At 36.3% G+C, this 17273-nt stretch overlaps 2 protein-coding genes across 3 annotated transcripts in view; one reads left to right on the top strand and one right to left on the bottom strand.

The window, feature by feature from the left end:
• The window catches only part of LOC126825593 (uncharacterized), a 55282-nt gene extending 47433 nt beyond the window's left edge, over positions 1-7849 (bottom strand). The window contains exons 1-2 of one of the 2 annotated variants that reach the window (XM_050555262.2): positions 7833-7849; positions 7349-7557 (exon numbers count right to left, since the gene is read on the bottom strand). In XM_050555262.2, the coding sequence (XP_050411219.1) occupies positions 7349-7463 (115 nt within the window). In that variant the 5' untranslated portion in view covers positions 7464-7557; positions 7833-7849. Of the gene's footprint in view, positions 1-7348; positions 7558-7677; positions 7793-7832 lie in introns of those variants that run through there. The other variant, XM_050555261.2, reaches the window with a different exon arrangement.
• Positions 7713-16559, top strand: LOC126825594 (uncharacterized). The gene is made up of 2 exons (XM_050555263.2): positions 7713-8081; positions 15321-16559. The coding sequence occupies exons 1-2, from the start codon at positions 8002-8004 to the stop codon at positions 15916-15918; spliced, it is 678 nt and encodes a 225-aa protein (XP_050411220.1). The 5' UTR covers positions 7713-8001; the 3' UTR covers positions 15919-16559.
• The last annotated feature ends 714 nt before the right edge of the window (positions 16560-17273 follow it).

The raw sequence follows: 17273 nt of genomic DNA, 5'->3' as shown, positions 1-17273 counted from the left end.
GTAATATGAAGAGTTCCTATATCACTATAAATCAACAAGTATGTCTGACCTAGCCTGGATGGTGGTCCAAAGCTTCATTATTCCTGCGAGTAGAAATAGACTCTCAACATCACTATACAGGAATAAACCAATGCAGATGAAGCTCAGCAAACTCGTTTCTCGAGCATGTCCTAAAACTGGGCGATTATTGGATTTTGTTCTTCCAGCTTCGCAGCTTCGACTTGCACAAATAATTGTTGCTTTTTTCCTAGAAAATGTCTGGATCTTAAGAGATCTTGTGGACAGTAGCAACAATAAAACATTATATTAATTCTGGCTTTAATGTATTTTGTCACCTATATGAATAACAAAGAAAGGTTGTATAGCCCCATTCATCAAGCCAAAGAGCAAAGTGCTTGTGCCAATTCAGAAATTTTCAATAATCAGACAAAGATAACTTGTCTAATACATGTACCTATAGGGGAAGAAGACAATAGACCAACTTTAAGCTTTCCCCAAATGCTCATAATATAGGTGTTGATCGAAGACTGTATAAGAGAAGAAGTGTTCTATATTGTAAGTCTATCATATCAAGGTGATTCACCTTCCTACATGTATGTTAAAAGTTAATCAATAAAAGTCAGACACTATTACACATAATCGCCAATTCAACATTTTCTTCATTTGCAAACAAATATTAACACATTTGAACCCATAACAATGAGACCTGTATATAAAAAGAGAGAAATGGGGATTAACGTCCACTCGACACAAACTAGAGCGTATCGGGACTAATATGGTTCAATTTTATTTCAATAATTCGTTTGCGCATAGGGGTCTTTAGCAAAGGGCTGAAACCCTAGGACCAAAAGAAAACACATGAGGTGGGACAGGCAACCCTATACTCCTTGTCACATACAACCAGGGAATCAAATGCACACCATTTGACTCAATGCTCGACCTTATGATACGTGCTAACCATCGTCTAACCATGTTGAGTAGAGCAACAGTTTGAGATTTCTTTCTGTGGTAGTCATTTTACTCTCATCCAGATACAAGTTGGTGCAGAGTAGAAGACGAATGTGAAAAATCATCCTGAAATCTAAATGTCGAACTGTTCACTAAAAATAGGTTGCCAGGCAACAAAACATACGCCTTCAGCACAGGGAACAAAATAACTGTCGACAATTGGTTAGCAGTGCAAAACAGTTTTAATAAATTTTTGCTAATGAAATCAACTTTTGATTAGCAGTTTTGGTCATTTGAGGTGCAGTTACTAATGAAATCAACTTTTGATTAGCAGTTTTGGTCATTTGAGGTGCAGTTACTAATGAAATCAACTTTTGATTAGCAGTTTTGGTCATTTGAGGTGCAGTTACAATCTATCATTAATGCTCAATATTAATCAACTGTAACAGTTTACTTTTTATTTGCCTTGATAGCCCATTTATATTACAGTTGCCAGCTATGATTATTAAATTTTGATGGTTATTGTCATTTTGGAAAATATTTGTTTTGTATTCATATTTGTTCATAATTTGCAAGTTACTAATCTTGCACGGCATGAATTGTATTGTGGATGATATTTTCAACACCAATCATTTATCATCCTTTACGTGTGCTAAACGAATTCCAACTTCATGTTGATGTCACCTTGGTTACATAGCCATCATGAGCTTAAAGTAGCCAAGTCTGTAACTCAATATCATCCAAAATCTCCGACATTGAAAACACGAAATTTTTTGCAATTTAAATCAGCATTGGTGTTGTGATCTTACCTGGAAAAGATGGGCTTCTGATATCCAATATTTAAGACAAAATAAACATTTTACCATAATGCGTTTCAGCACCATTTGTAACAAAGTGCTCAAAGAATGAGGCTAGACATACTCTACAAAGTCATGTCAAACGGCGATATCATATTGTTATTTGGAGAGTATGCGCAATAAATAATATCGGTGTTGACTGGAATAACCAGACGCGAGATCCTGACTTGCGGTTGAGACTTCTGGCGTATTTCGCCGAACATAACTGATGACAATTCACAGTAAAATGGACACGATTGAATGTAAAACAGTTTATATAAATTCATATTACATTACTATATGTGTTGCGACTCATTTGTGCCAATTTCTAGGTCCAAAATATTAGCGATTCAGCTCCTTTAAAGTCACACATGCTTAATCAAAAATGTATGTTAAAAAAAAACATATTCATTCATCCTGTTCAGAACATTCACAAAAGTATTTAATTATGTTTTATTGTGCAGAAATTGCCGTGAATACAAGACCAACGTAAGCGTGTGATGTCTAACTTTCAGTTTTGCAAAGCGACAGCTTTCGACTAATTACGAAATATATGTTAAACTTTGAGCATCGTTTTAATCATTGTAAAAATCATCAATATTACGATCAGACTAAGCATTGGAAAGAAGACAGGTGACATAGTAGTCTTGTTTTTCAGACGCATGACCAATATTTCCATGCATTTATTATGTCTGGATAAGCACAACCGAAAACAGACCGACTCCTGAAATGAACATTGGGTTGTAAAATGTAGAAAGATAGGTTGCCAGGCTAAATCGTCCGGGCAGTCAACAAGTGTTGTCGCATATTTTTACTTTTTTCGGTAATGAAACATTTATAATACACTAAAATCTGATTAAGAGTAAAACCTCATGAAATAATTATCAGAAAACCATTAGAATTTGATTTTTTATAAAGTTCTGCCCCATGATAACGTTTATTATACAAAACTTTTAATATCATGGATTTAGCTGTTCAAGTCATAAAAATTCATTCAAAATCAATATACTTGTTCGTCTCAAGATCTTAAACTCTGCGTATCATTCTGAAGTCAATTGGATGATAACTTTAGCCTCTAGAGCGTCACAAGATTTTTCAAAGTGATCAAGGGCCATAACGTTGGCAGTAATTATCGTAAATTGTGAAAATCAATAGGCTTCTTCATCTCATAACCTTAAAACACTGTGTATAAATTTAAAGTCAATCGGATATTAACTTTAGCCTCTACAGTGTCCACCAGATTTTTCAAACTGATCAAGTGGCATAACTCTGGCATTAATTATCGTAAATCACTGAAAATCAATAGACTTCTTCGTCTCATGGCCTTAAACACTGTATATAAATTTTAAGTCAATCGGATATCAACTTTGGTCTCTAGAGCGTCCAGAAGATTTTTTGAAGTGATCAAGGACCATAACTCTGGCAGTAATTATCGGAAATTTGCTGAAAATCAATAGGCCTCTTCGTCACTCGACCTTAAACACTGTGTTATTTAAAGTCAATCAGATATTAACTTTAGCCTCTAGAGAGTCAATAGGCTTCTTCGTCTCATGGCCTTTAACATGGCTACTTGAACCCCCACAACAAATTATTCTTCAAATTATTCAATATCACACTTCAAGAGGAGACAAAAGCAATTAGTGATATTTATCATTAGTGGGCATTGTTCACATTACAAGTTCGTGGGGAAAAGGCTATGTGATTGCACTAACCAATTTAATACTTTCAATACTGTGACCAACTCTTATCTCCAAATTAGCCCAAAATAAAATCCTAATTTGAACAAACATGGCACAAAATAACTACTGATAGGAGTGATAAATACTGATAACCCCAATAAAATTTTACTTGGTTACAAAAGGTTCCAAAAACATGTGCAGCAGAAAATGTTATCAAAGTACCAGTACATGTAAAAGGATATTACATGAAATGAACAGAAAATCTGATTATTTTTAACACCCTGAATTAGTCACAAACAGTAAAACAGTGGTAAAAGCTGAAACAACTGGCACATAAGGTAAAATCAATCTCTTAATTTTGCAGTAGTAATCCATGCAGAAGACACCTGTACTCAAAATTTCAATATTACTGCTTTAATGCTCCTTGACAAAAATGTTATTGCTTTTTTTTTTTTAACTATATAATTGGTCATCATATATGTATCCTAAAAGTTCACCATGCCAGAAAGTAGACCTACTTGTGTATCTCCTCCTGCCACACTATTATAACCTTTAAAGTATCCACAAGATTTTTCAAAGTGATCAAAGGCCATAACTCTGGTAGTAATTATCAGAAATCGCTGCAAATCAATAGGCTTCTTCGTCTCATGACCTTAAACACTGTGTATTGGATATTAATGTTTGCCTCTAGAGCATCCACAAGATTTTTCAAAAGTGTTCAAGGGCCATAACTATAGCAGTAACTATTGGAAATCCCTGAAAATCAATAGGGTTCTTTGTCTCATGCCCTTATACACTATAAATTTAAAGTCAATCGGATATTAACTTTAGCCTCTAGAGCATCAACAAAAATTTTCAAAGTGATCAAGGGCCATAACTCTAGCAGTAACTATTGGAAATTCCTAAAAATCAATAGGCTCCTTTGTCTTGTGACCTTAAACACTGTGTATAAATTTAAAGTCAATCAGATATTAATGTTTGCCTCTAGAGCCTCCACAGGATTTTTCAAAGTGTTCAAGGGCCATAAATCTGGTAGTAATTATCGGAAATCGATGAAATTCAATAGGATTCTTCGTCTCATGACTTTAAACACTGTATAAATTTAAAGTCAATCAGATGTAAACTTTAGCCTCTAGAGCGTGCACAAGCCATTGCAGATGCTGGATCGACAGACAGACAGACGGTTGCGGCGGCAATATACAACCACATTTCAATGTAGACGCATAAAAATGTAGATACAGTTTGTATCATTATCGAAATTTAAGAACTCATCATAGTCATACTTTATTAATTCATAATATTACAATACTTTATTAGTTCTTAATATTACAAACACATAGTTCTCAATAGGTTTTATTTTCAACCCTAGTAATAGAAATGGCGGGAGAATGTCAAGTAATTGCTATTGTTGAAAGACATAGCTATCGCTTTGATGTCTTATTACCGCATGAAGCATTACGACAACTTTTATAGATACATGTATACACGAGCCGATCAATTTAGGGAATTATATCATAATCAACATTTAAAAAATGATAATCTTGACTTAAATAATCATACAGTAAATAATTAAGTTAACAATAATAGTGCGTATTTTACACTGCGTAGGAAGCGTGACCCAAGATTTGATTCCCGAAGTAAAATACTATCAGTCGTTACCCGGCTAACAATCACATGTATTTACATCAATTATGACATTCAGAGCATTTTAATGTGTAATTGTTTTATATCCACCACTATCAACAAATGTATCTGTATCGGCCAATATATTTTGCTGTCAATATCAGATATTGGTAAAACCAATAGTAGCCATATCGGAACATCACTAGTTACCATAAAGTCAAAGATCTTGCAGTATGACCTGTCAAGGTACCATACTGACCTCCAGATTAAAGAAGTACTAGTTATTTCAGGATTCTTTTTTTAGGTTTTGTTTTTTTAAATACAAACAGGATATTTGCAAGTGTCCTGAATGCAACCCGTTTGAATTTTTCATAAATGTTTAAATACACAATACAAAGAGTCACAATATTTACTGCAGTGCTGTTACATTGTTAGCAGAATAACATGTACCGGTAGGTCCCCTAAATGACATGGGGGATATGTGTCTACTCTAACTGGGTGTAGATACATGTACTTCACAATGTTATAAACTAGTGTTAAACAAGTGTACATGTAGATGTGTGAAATTTCTTATCATAAAACTGGCTGTGAATCTAAAGGTGTTTGCATACGTATGGATAATGTGCGACAGGGTTGGTCCTGGATAATTTAGAGCGACAGGATAGTTACTGAAGTGACAAGAGGCGGGTCTTCCGATAGTCGCACAAGATTTCTATAAAAGTCTGGAAATTCAATATTCATAACTTATATAGTCTGTACACACAAAAGCCTGAATAAACCATGACTAAAATTATCTATGAAAAAATGTAAGTACACTTTGCAGGAATGGGAGAGATCACTGAGGAATGACAAGGTGCAGAGTGTGGAAAATCAAGACGGTTAATACCCTCTTATTACCCAAAAGCTGCACACCAAATCTGAAAAGAATCTGTTAATAACTGTAGCTTATCAAGCAACTTGTCAACAGTTGGATGACTATATACAACCAAACTATATGTGAGAAACTTCCAATCAATAGAAACAGGTAACACAAATCAATTGCAGAAGGTTTGATGAGATCAATTTTGACCAAGTCAAAATGATGCAATTTATGTGTGGGCACATAAAAATGTTGGGTTTTTTTTTCAAAGATAAAATAATAGAATTAATGTCAAAGATTATTGATAATATTGAGTTAAAATAGATTTAACTACTTTTATTTTTTTGAGTGTGAATATCATAATTTGGCACATTTATTCGAATTCTGTCATGCCTCAATAAACTGTTTGAAGCTAGGGCAACAAATCTGACAATAATAATATAATACTCAATATCAAATATCAAAAAATTATTCAAGTTTGCTGGTTTCAAAACATTCATTTGTATTTGAAGCAAGGACAAATAACCGTTATGTCATCTTAAGGTAAAACAGACAAGTACAAGAATGGAATTGATAATAATTAGCCAGCTTTAGTTTCTGGAATCACAGTCAGTTAAAGCGAACAATTCAAAAGCAGCGATTTTCTTAAGATTGTGATGATGAAAGACCTTTCAGAATGATCAGAAATTAAAGTTTTCATACCATAGTTTAACCAAACTTGTAACCCAGACACATCGTTATTAGCATAATGATATGTAAATCATATAATTTTAGATGTTTCCAGACAGTTGACAGTGAAAGAATTGCAAACTCTATTTTTCTGGGGGTTTTAAAAAGTTCAAATAACAGAAAAATATTCCCAAACCCTGAATTTCTTTTCTGATTGTATGGTACTCTGTCCTATCTTAATTCGATACATTTTACTGGGTTGACAGCCAACAAAAACAAATTTGTGATAACTTTTATTTTGTTTTATGAATATTATCATTTATATTCAATTTAATATTTTTAATATTCAAATTTTCCGCTGGTAAAAAATATCACGACTGTAACACATGACTCACAAACCGAGTATAACGACCTTTGATCAGCTGGGACAAAAAGTAGTCGAGAGTTATATTTAGCTCTGTTGAAATCGAACAAACAAAAAAGGGTCTGGAACATAAAAACCTTGGCGGAAATATTTCTGAAAACAGTTAAGTTCTTTCCTCTTCATAAATTAACTTTATGTCTGGCAGAAACCCATAGAATGTTAAATGTTAATTTATTTTTCTAATTCGGGTCCACGTCAAAAATAACGGAAAAATTGTCTGCATTGCCTGCTGCAATCGTCATCGTCTGGCATATATTACATAAGTTACTAAATTAACCGCAGTTCAAAAAAGTGAAAATCAAATACATACCATTTTCGGGATCAATGTACAAACTATGACACTCTTTCAGAATTTTTTCATTTACGGTTTGCGTGGCAGAATCGGCGGTATTTGCTGACGTCCTGGCTTTAACTTTTCCCGACATCTTGCTTGCTGCTGTCAAAAGTGGACAGACCAGTCTAGGCTCGTGCGGATCTTTAAACTTCGATTTCCGTCTGGAAAAATTAACCGACCTAAACCTGCAAAAACAAAGGTTATTTAAAACTATAAAATTTTCAGACAATTACCAATTAACTTCAAAAGCTGCTTGCAATAATATATAATTGGCATTTGTACTAAGAACCACCTTCTATACTCACTGACATTGCAACTAAATTCCAGACGATCCTTTCGGAGCTTTATAGAATATTGTGGCGACACCTATATCCGTCAGCTGATCGACGGGTGATTTGTTCAATGACAAAGAAGACGACCTTAGCAAATGCTTATTTTCATGAGAACGAATAATTTTCACCCTTTTCACCCATTTATGAGCTCAGTAATCTTTGATTCTTCATTTTCTGTATAAAACTCAAAAATAAAATCCGATATGGGCTCGGCAAAAGTCGCCGGTAATTTTGACCAATCAGATAATTCGCACCTGATTAACTGCTCGCCTGTCACGGCTGTTTAGCATTTCCGCTATGGCGTCGTTAGTTGCAGATTATTCTGATTCTTCTACTGATGACAATACTTACAGCGATTCTGATTCTATTATTGGAAGGTATAAAAAAATGTTCTTATAAATTGAATACACATTGGTTATTCGAACTGCCTTTACATCGTTTATTGCATATAATGCAAATATCGGATGGTCAACATAAACAGACCTCATATTCATAACCACATGCATATAATGCATTCAGTTGATTCAGCATTGCTTCAACTTGCATGATGATTTAATTATGCTTCATCAAGAGAATTTGAATACACTCCCTTAACTTCCAGTACTTATCCGTTTATCAGTATGAATGTTTCCAAACAGAATAATGATCCTTGGATAGAGGCCTAAGGCTAAAGAGGGTATCCCTAAAATGATAGATAAGAAACCTCATGGCTCATGTCTCAACATAAGACTAAGAGATGGTACTAATGTAGCAGGCATTGCCTGAGTAGAGCGAAGCTGGTGTGAGTGTTGTTAAATAATATGTAACAGACATTACCTGAGTAGAGCGAATGTGATGTGATTGTTGTTAAATATAAACCTTCATAATATAATTTCTCAAGTGATACAAATAATGTTAAATAATTTCGTTTTTCGGGCCTCCCTAATTTGCATGACGAATGACAACGAATGACGAATGACAAGGAATTTCTAAGCAATAACTGCTCCCTTTAGGCTAATATAATTCAACTACAGTATTGGGTTTAATAACTATAAGCTTAATTTGTCTTTTTTGGAGTAATTAATATTTTATTTCAATTGCATGAAACTGATCAGGGAACAGCCTGTATCACACTAGATAAGAAACCTCATCTCTCAACCTTCCGTCAGTAGAATCTGTCACCCGTCGGGTGACTTGTCATTCACTTTGTCATTCGTCCGGTGAATCTGTGCCATTCGCCTGGGGATTTGTCATTCACTTTGTCATTCGTCTGGTGAACATCTGTCATTCTCTAGATCTTTGTTACTCACTTTGTCATTCCTCCGGTTGGTGGATATGTCATTAAGTTTGTCATTCGTCCGGTGAATCTGTGTCATTCTCTGCCATTTGCCTGGTGATTTCTGTCATTCACTTTGTCATTCGTCTGGCGAAGTTCCGTCATCCACTTTGTCATTCATCTGGCGAAGTTCCGTCATCCACTTTGTCAGTCGTATAGGGGGGGGGGGGGATTTGCCCTAAAATTATCTTTGCCTTCCGAATTTTTAAAATAAATCAATCTGAAACTAAAACGAACTTCGCACAAAGCTCCATTTACGTATTGTAGTATTCAAAAAGTAAACCGCAAGCAATTTCATTTGTCAATTATTATGATATATGGTCTCATTCTCTAATGTTTGTGCCCGAACGGAAATACATTGCCCAAAAATGAACGGTTCACCAGACCAATGACATAGGTTCACCAGACCAATGACAAACAGAATGACAGAGGTTAACCACACAAATGACAGAGGTACACCAGACGAATGACGGACATATGAAAACGTGAATGACAGAAATCACCAGACGAATGACCGGGAATTACACCAGACTATTTACAGAGTGAATGATAATTCGCTAGACGGATGAATGACAAAGTGGATAAAATAGGTTTACAGGACGAATGACAATGTGGATAAACAGGTTCACCCGACGATTGAATAAGAGGATGTCAGATTCACTAGACGAATGACAAAAGTGGATGGCAAGAAATTCGTCGGCTGAATGCCAAAGGTATACCAGAAGTATGACAAAGTGAATGACACAGGTTGACAAGACGAGTGACAGAGTATGACACGGGTTCGCCACCCTAATGTCTGTTTGTCATTCGTGTGGTGAACCTCTGTCATTCGTCTGGTGAACATTCTCTTTGTCATTCGTCTGGTGAACATTCTCTTTGCCATTCGTCTGGTGAACATTCTCTGTCATTCTGTTTGTCATTCGGCTGGTGCACCTCTGTCATTGGTGTTGTGAAACTCTGTCATTCTGTTTGTCATTCGTGTGGTGAACCGATGTCATTCTGTCTGTCATTCGTCTGGTGTACCTCTGTCATTCGTGTGGTGAACCCCTGTCATTCTGTTTGTCATTCGTCTAGTGAAACTCTGTCACTATGTTTGTCATTCGCGTGTTGAACCTGTCATTGTGTTTGTTATTCGTCTGGTGTACCTCTGTCATTGGTGTGATGAAGCTCTGCCATTCTCTGTCATTCGTGTGGTGAACCTATGTCATTCTGGTTGTCAATCGTCTGGTGAACCTGTCATTTTGTTTGTCATTCATGTTGTGAGCCTCTGAGATTCTCTGTCATTGGTGTGGTGAGCTTATGTCATTTTGTTTGTCATTCGTCTGGTGAAACTCTGTCATTCTGTTTGTCATTCGCGTGTTTAACCTGTCATTCCGTTTGTCATTCGTCTGTTCTACCTCTGTCATTTAATGTGATGTCATCGTCTGGCGTATCTCTGTCATTCTGTTTGTCATTCGTGTGTCAAACCTCTGTCATTCTGTTTGTCATTCGTCTGGTGAAACTTCGTCATTCTGTTTGTCATTCCTGTGGCGAATCTATGTCATTCACTTTGTCATTCCTGTGGTGAACCTGCCATTCTGATTGTCATTCGTGTGGTGAACCTCTATCATTCTGTTTGTCATTCGTGTCGTGAACCTCTGTCATTCTGTTTGTCATTTGTCTGGTGAACCTCTGTCATTTTGTTTGTCATTCGTGTGGTGAATCTATGTCATTTACTTTGTCATTCGTGTGGTGAACCTGTCATTCTGATTGTCATTCGTGTGGTGAACCTGTCATTCTGTTTGACATTTGTGTGGTGAACCTATGTCATTCTGTCTGTCATTCATCTGGTGTACCTCTGTAATTCTCTGTCATTCGTGTGGTGAACCTTTGTCATTCTGCTTGTCATTCGTCTGATGTACATTTTCTGTCATTCGTGTGTGAAATTGTGCCATTTTGTCATTGCAGAGCTACACCAGACGAATGACAAAGTGAATGACAGAAATCACCAGACGAATGACGTAGCGAATGACAAACTAAATGACATTGGTTCACCAGCCGACTGACGTGAATGACAAGTGGACCACCAGACGAATAACAACAGGGGTTCACCAGTCAAACGACAAAGTGAAAGTCAGGGATTCACCAGGCCGCCTATCAAGGCGAATGACAAAGAGAATGACAGGTTAACAGGACGAATGACAAAGTGAATGGCAGAGCTTCACTAGACGAATGACACGGGTTCACCAAAAGACTGATGAATGACGGGTTAGTTGACCAGACGAATGACAAAGTGACTGCCAGGGATTCACGAGGCCGCCTATCAAGGCCAATGACAAAGAGAATAGGAGGATAACCGGAGGGTTAACAAAGTGAATGACAGAGCTTTACCAGACGAATGACAAAGTGAATAAAAGAAATCATAAGGCGAATGATAGGCAATGACAGGTTAATTGGACGAATGACAGTGAATGACATAATTCCTCGGACGGGCGAATGACAAAGCGAGTGACATAGAGACTGACAGAGCTTTACCAGACGAATGACAAAGTGAATAAAAGAAATCATAAGGCGAATGATAGGCAATGACAGGTTAATTGGACGAATGACAGTGAATGACATAATTCCTCGGACGGGCGAATGACAAAGCGAGTGACATAGAGACTGACACAGGTTCACCAAAGTAAATGACATATTCACTGGACGGATAACAAAGGTAATGACATAATTCACCGGAAGTACAAACGACAAAATATTTGACACAGAGAATGAGGCAGCTTCACTGGACGAATTGGAGATGTTGGTCAGACGAAGGACAAAGTCAATGACAGTGGTTCAGCAGACGATTGACAGAGAATGACACGCGTTCACCAGAGAATGACACGGGTTTATCGGACGAATGTCACAGCTTCACCAGACAAATGACAGAGAATACAATAGATTTGCAATACGAATGACAAAGTGAATGAGAGAATTAACCGGACGGACGAATGAGAAAGTGTGTGACACAGACAATGACACAGGTTCACCAGACAAATGACACAATGAATGAGAGAAATTATCTCAGACGAATGACGGAATGACACAGATTCACTGGGCGAATGACAAAATGTATGTGTTATTACTAGATTGGTTTTACTGGTGGATCGATGGCGGGGGCCACAGTGCCACCACTAATAAAGAAAACATAAGTCCATAGTTATTAAACTCAATAGGCTACTGTAGTTGAATTATATTGGCCTAAAGGGGGCGGTTATTGCTTAGAAATTCCTTGTCATTTGTCATTCGCTTGTCATTCGTCATTCGCTTGTCATTCGTCATGCAAATTAGGGAGGCCCTCGTTTTTCCGAATTGATTTTAATTTAGATCTGAATGGTATGATTAATTTTGTTTTAAAAAAAAGTACAAAAAAGTGTGAGAATTATTTTCATTGATGTCAAAAACATATGACGTCATTGATTAGACGCGTCATAAAAATATTTCTATGCACATTGCCAGTTTTGCCCAGTGTATCCGGTTTCTGTCTGATGTGGTTTACAGTTTTAGTTACGCTCCTGTGTTACCGGAAAAGAGCTTTGTTCAAGCACCACACTTCATGTGATGCTTTAGAGCTTCACTCTATATATATATCATAAGTAACGGTATATAGTTCTTTCTTGAAGATGGCGATGGGAATCTTATGTCGGAATTTGATAAGCAAAACTGTCAATTACATTATCAATAATAACTTGGGTGGCTAAGTGGGTAAGACGCTGGCTAGCTAGTCTGGAGGTCGGTTGTTAGATCCCTGCATTGGTCAAGAAAGTTCATCCAGATTTTCCGGCGTGGTTCCCTCTTGCAGGACAGAGGGCCTGACAAGGACAACCGTCTAGTTGTCTGATTGGGACGAAAAATGGAGTTCCTGTGTACACATTGGCATTCACGTAAAAGATCCCATGACAGTTGGAATTCAATATAAGAGTAAGTCGTAGTGCCGCTGTCCAGGAAAAATTTCCTTCATAGCAAACTGTATGGCATATGCCTGTCTTCATTTGCCCAGTTTGGAGCAGAACAGTAGGACATTAAACCCCATTTCATTTCATTGTAAAGTGTGTACTATTTAATTAGGGATTAACCAATCACTTGATAAGCTACATGTAGTACTCCCCTCCTTTTAAGCCTACAATTGTTTGGATTGCACAATAAGCATTTTAATTGATTAGGATGATTAGTTATTATTTTGATCTGGCTGATGCCATGATCAAAATTGGTATTTTTATCAAATGAATGAGAGCCAGTTGATATTTGGTTTTTTAATGTTTTGTAAAATATATATTTTTTTTAATGTTTTGTAAAATATTTTTTTTTTAATGTTTTGTAAAATATATATTTTTTTAATGTTTTGTAAAATATATTTTTTTGGCATGCCTGCATTTGTTTGGATTACACATTTAGCTTTTTATTTTATTTTTATCAAATGAATGAATGTCAGTTGTTATTTTTTGTTTTTTAATGTTTTGTAAAGTATCTTTTTTTGCAATAATTAAATGTTTTTGCCGTTGTGACTAAAGTTTTGTATGTTTTGACCAAATTATGGCCGTTTTGGCCGACACTGATGCAAAGCATCTCTTTTGAACCAAAGCAAGCCGGCTATGCTTATGCTTAACCTTTTTTAAATGGAAGAGGTTTGACGTCCTAACATCATGAAAGCAGGGTTAAGTACATGTCATGTACAACACCATTATGACGGTACGATTTCCAAGGCATTATAGTCAAAACCTTGACTCTCATACAAATAAACCATTTGGTACTATTTCGTACCTATATCATATCAAACCCCTCGGGTGCCATTTTGAATCACACAGTATGCAACGTTCTAAAACCTAACTACTTTATGGAATCAACGACAAATCTAAACTTGGGCACTCCAACCATTTTTATTTTTGTATCTCAATGCTCTACCCCTGAGTGTTCCAACTTTGGATTTATATTTAGCCTTATACCCCTCTCGCGGGTGTTACATCAACACCCTTGTCTATATACTATCCTTTCATTGTTATGACAAGTAACATTGTTACAAACCAACCCTAGGCATCCTAGTTAGCAAAATTATGGACACTAGCACTTCAATCTAAACGATCAGTATAACCCCGGTAAGCGAGGTAGCCACCCAGCGACCCCGGTAACAAATTCGGAACCCCGCCAATTTGTCAAACCTCTGTACAACCACGGTAAGCGAGCTACCGACCCAAGTAACAAATTCGCAAACCCCACCAAGGGGCCAACCCCGGTAACCCTGCCAATTAGTAACCATGGAAATCCCACCAGGGTTTCGGAATGTTAAAAATAAAAACACCCAACACATGAGTCCAATCAGTCTGAAGAGTTCAATACGAACGAAACTAGTCACTGACATTCGGGATAACCAGGTCTTCATAGCCACCTTATCTCTTATATACTTTTCTATCCCAAAGATCTTGTTTCTTTTCGATATTTGCGCATATCGGACCGTAACTTCCTGGATTATGGCCCCTGATAGTACAAAAAATTGTGTTTAGCTCGTGGAACCTCTAGAGAACACAATCTTTATATGATTTTGATGAAATTTTAAATATATATTTATATCCCAAAGATCTGGGTTCCTGTGGATACTTGTGGATAACGGACTGTAATTTCCTGGATTATGGACCATGATTGTACAAAAAATAGCTTTTTTTTTCAGCTTGTACTCTGTCCATCTCTTGCAAAAATGTGGGCGTATCTTGCATGGAAACAACTTGTTAGCTATGTTCTTGTAGCTAGAGTATCCGATAATTTTATCATTTTGTTTCCATAGATAAATATTAAATATTGAGTACATTGCATTGAGCCAGGAGAAATTAGATATTGTCCCAGCAGCTTTAAACTAGACAGAGCCACAGTGGCTCACTAAGTAAGATGCTGGCTCGCTAACCAGGAGATACTTGATTTGCTCCTGGTTTTGGTCGACAAAGTTCTTCATGATTTTTGATAGCGGGTCTAGCAAGGACAGTGTCTAGTCATGGATGAAAAACTGAGGTGTGGTTACTCCTTGTCAGCTTTGCCGAATAGAGAGTCTGACAACATACTGCATCTAATTTTTCAGATAGGATGCAAAACAAAGGTAAAGTGGACGCGTAAAAGGATCCATGACAGTTGAAATTCAATGAAGAGTAGGCAGGAACAGCAATGTCTTCCATCATAGCGCACTGCATGGCATATGTGCATTGTACCCGTCTTTATTTGTCCATTTAGTACAGAAAAGTAGGACGTTATGCTTCATTTTAATACATGATCGATTTTGATGTTGTGCTTTTATTTTTAGAAAAGAAGAATTAAAAGATGTCAAAGAAACAGAAACAGAAGCCTGTAATTTTTTATTTACAACTACAAAAGAGGACAGTGATTATGATGATAGTAACGGCGAAGATTTAGATAATTCACCAGAATCTGAATCAAATAAAAAGACAACTGAAAAGCTACCAAACCCTCTTTTGGGGGATGTGCAAACGTCTTCGGTGTTCATTAATCCTTTTAAACAAGCAGAATTAGACAAGCAGTCTGTGTTAGAGAAACATGTTCAAATGACAGAGAAACGGAATTTATCCAACAAGAAAGTTTGTTTCAAATTCAAAAAAGGAAAATGTTATAAGGGCAAGAGCTGTCGCTTTTTACACGACATAGACACAGTTAGAGGCACAGTGTATAATTCTAGTGAAGACTCTAGTAATCATATCCCTGGTGCGGCTATGCAAAGGTTTATTGAAGAACCTGTGGATGATGATAATTATCTATTGAATGCAAAACGTAAAAAGAGACATGGTGTTAGTGATCATTTGATTCCTCCGAAGAAGGCTCTGTTGTCATTAGAGGAACAAAGAAGCAAAGAAAGACCTTGGACAATGAAAAAAAAGAAAAATTAGTGGACAGCTTAATTTTTTTTTTTCAAAAGCAATAGTGATGATAGTATAAGGGTATGATTGTAAGCTTACATATTTGTAGCTCAATCAAATATTCGCAAAATGGCATTGGTTCTTGAACAATTGACAAATTGCAAAAACTGTCAGCTCAAGGCTTCTAATTTTTTTATAGTCTTTATTTCTGTCACTTTAATGGATCGTCTAAGGAGGTTCTTCAACAAGTGAGTTCTATCAAACAAAGATTATCTGGTATCCTTTTCGTTCGTTCGTTTCTGGAGTTTTACGTCCACTTCCACCTAAGGTGATATCGTAGACAATCTGGTATCCAGACAGGGAAGCAATTTATAGATCTGGTAAATTGTGAAATGGTGTTGAGTTGAGGTGTAAACGCAGCATACATCTTTTGTGGTTGCTAGAATTTGCCTCTGTGGTTGAATCAAAACTTGATGCTCAAGCATTAAAGGTCACTGGAAAAGCATCATAAATTGTTTAAAAAATGCAAGTAATTATGTCAATATATCCTTTCCATACGTATGACACGAACCCGAATGTCAATATTACCTGCAACAGGTAAATTTCAACGTTAGTAATTTCTGCCGTTCTCCATGAGTAGTCGTAACTTTCCGTCACTAAACAATCTTTAACATTATATTGGTCCTTCTGCTCATAGAAATATAGACTAGAATATGAGCAGAAGGACTAAAATGACGTCACAGATTGTTTATTGACGGAAAGTTACAACTACTCACAGAGAACAGCAGCAATTGCTAACATTGAAATTTATCTGTTGCAGGTAATATTGACATTCGGGTTCGCGTATGGAAAGGATATGTTGACATAATTACTTGCATTTTTTTTTTTTTTAAAAATTGAAGCTTTTCCGGTGACCTTTAAGAATTGGGGTATGACTATGAGTATCATAAGCTTATCCATGTTAAGCTCTGATTCCCTTAATATCCTTGAGAACTCAGTGACGTCAGTCAGTGTCATTCTATAGGATGGTTCACAGAGGTTTACCAGTAAATTTGATCTCATTTATAGCTAAATGACACTAGTTAGATTTTCTTTACTATACATGTAGCAATTGCCATTTGTTTATAGTTTATTCATATTGTTAAATAAGCACAACCTGGAAATACATGTATGTGCAGTCTGAAATATTAATACTTATTTCAACTTGAATCAGCAAAGTAAGACACACTTGGTGGGACGTTATGAGGGTATATATATATCAGAATTATTTATAAACAAAGACCTGTATTCTACATGTTCTATTTGAATCAAGCACTTTCTTAATATTAACAAATAGTAATGGCAAGAGATTTTTTCCCCAATTCTGGAACTGCTTATTTAAAGGG

The sequence above is a fragment of the Patella vulgata genome, chromosome 6 (assembly GCF_932274485.2).
Source record: "Patella vulgata chromosome 6, xgPatVulg1.2, whole genome shotgun sequence".
NCBI lineage: Eukaryota > Metazoa > Mollusca > Gastropoda > Patellidae > Patella > Patella vulgata.
This window is presented reverse-complemented; position numbering and strand designations above follow the sequence as displayed.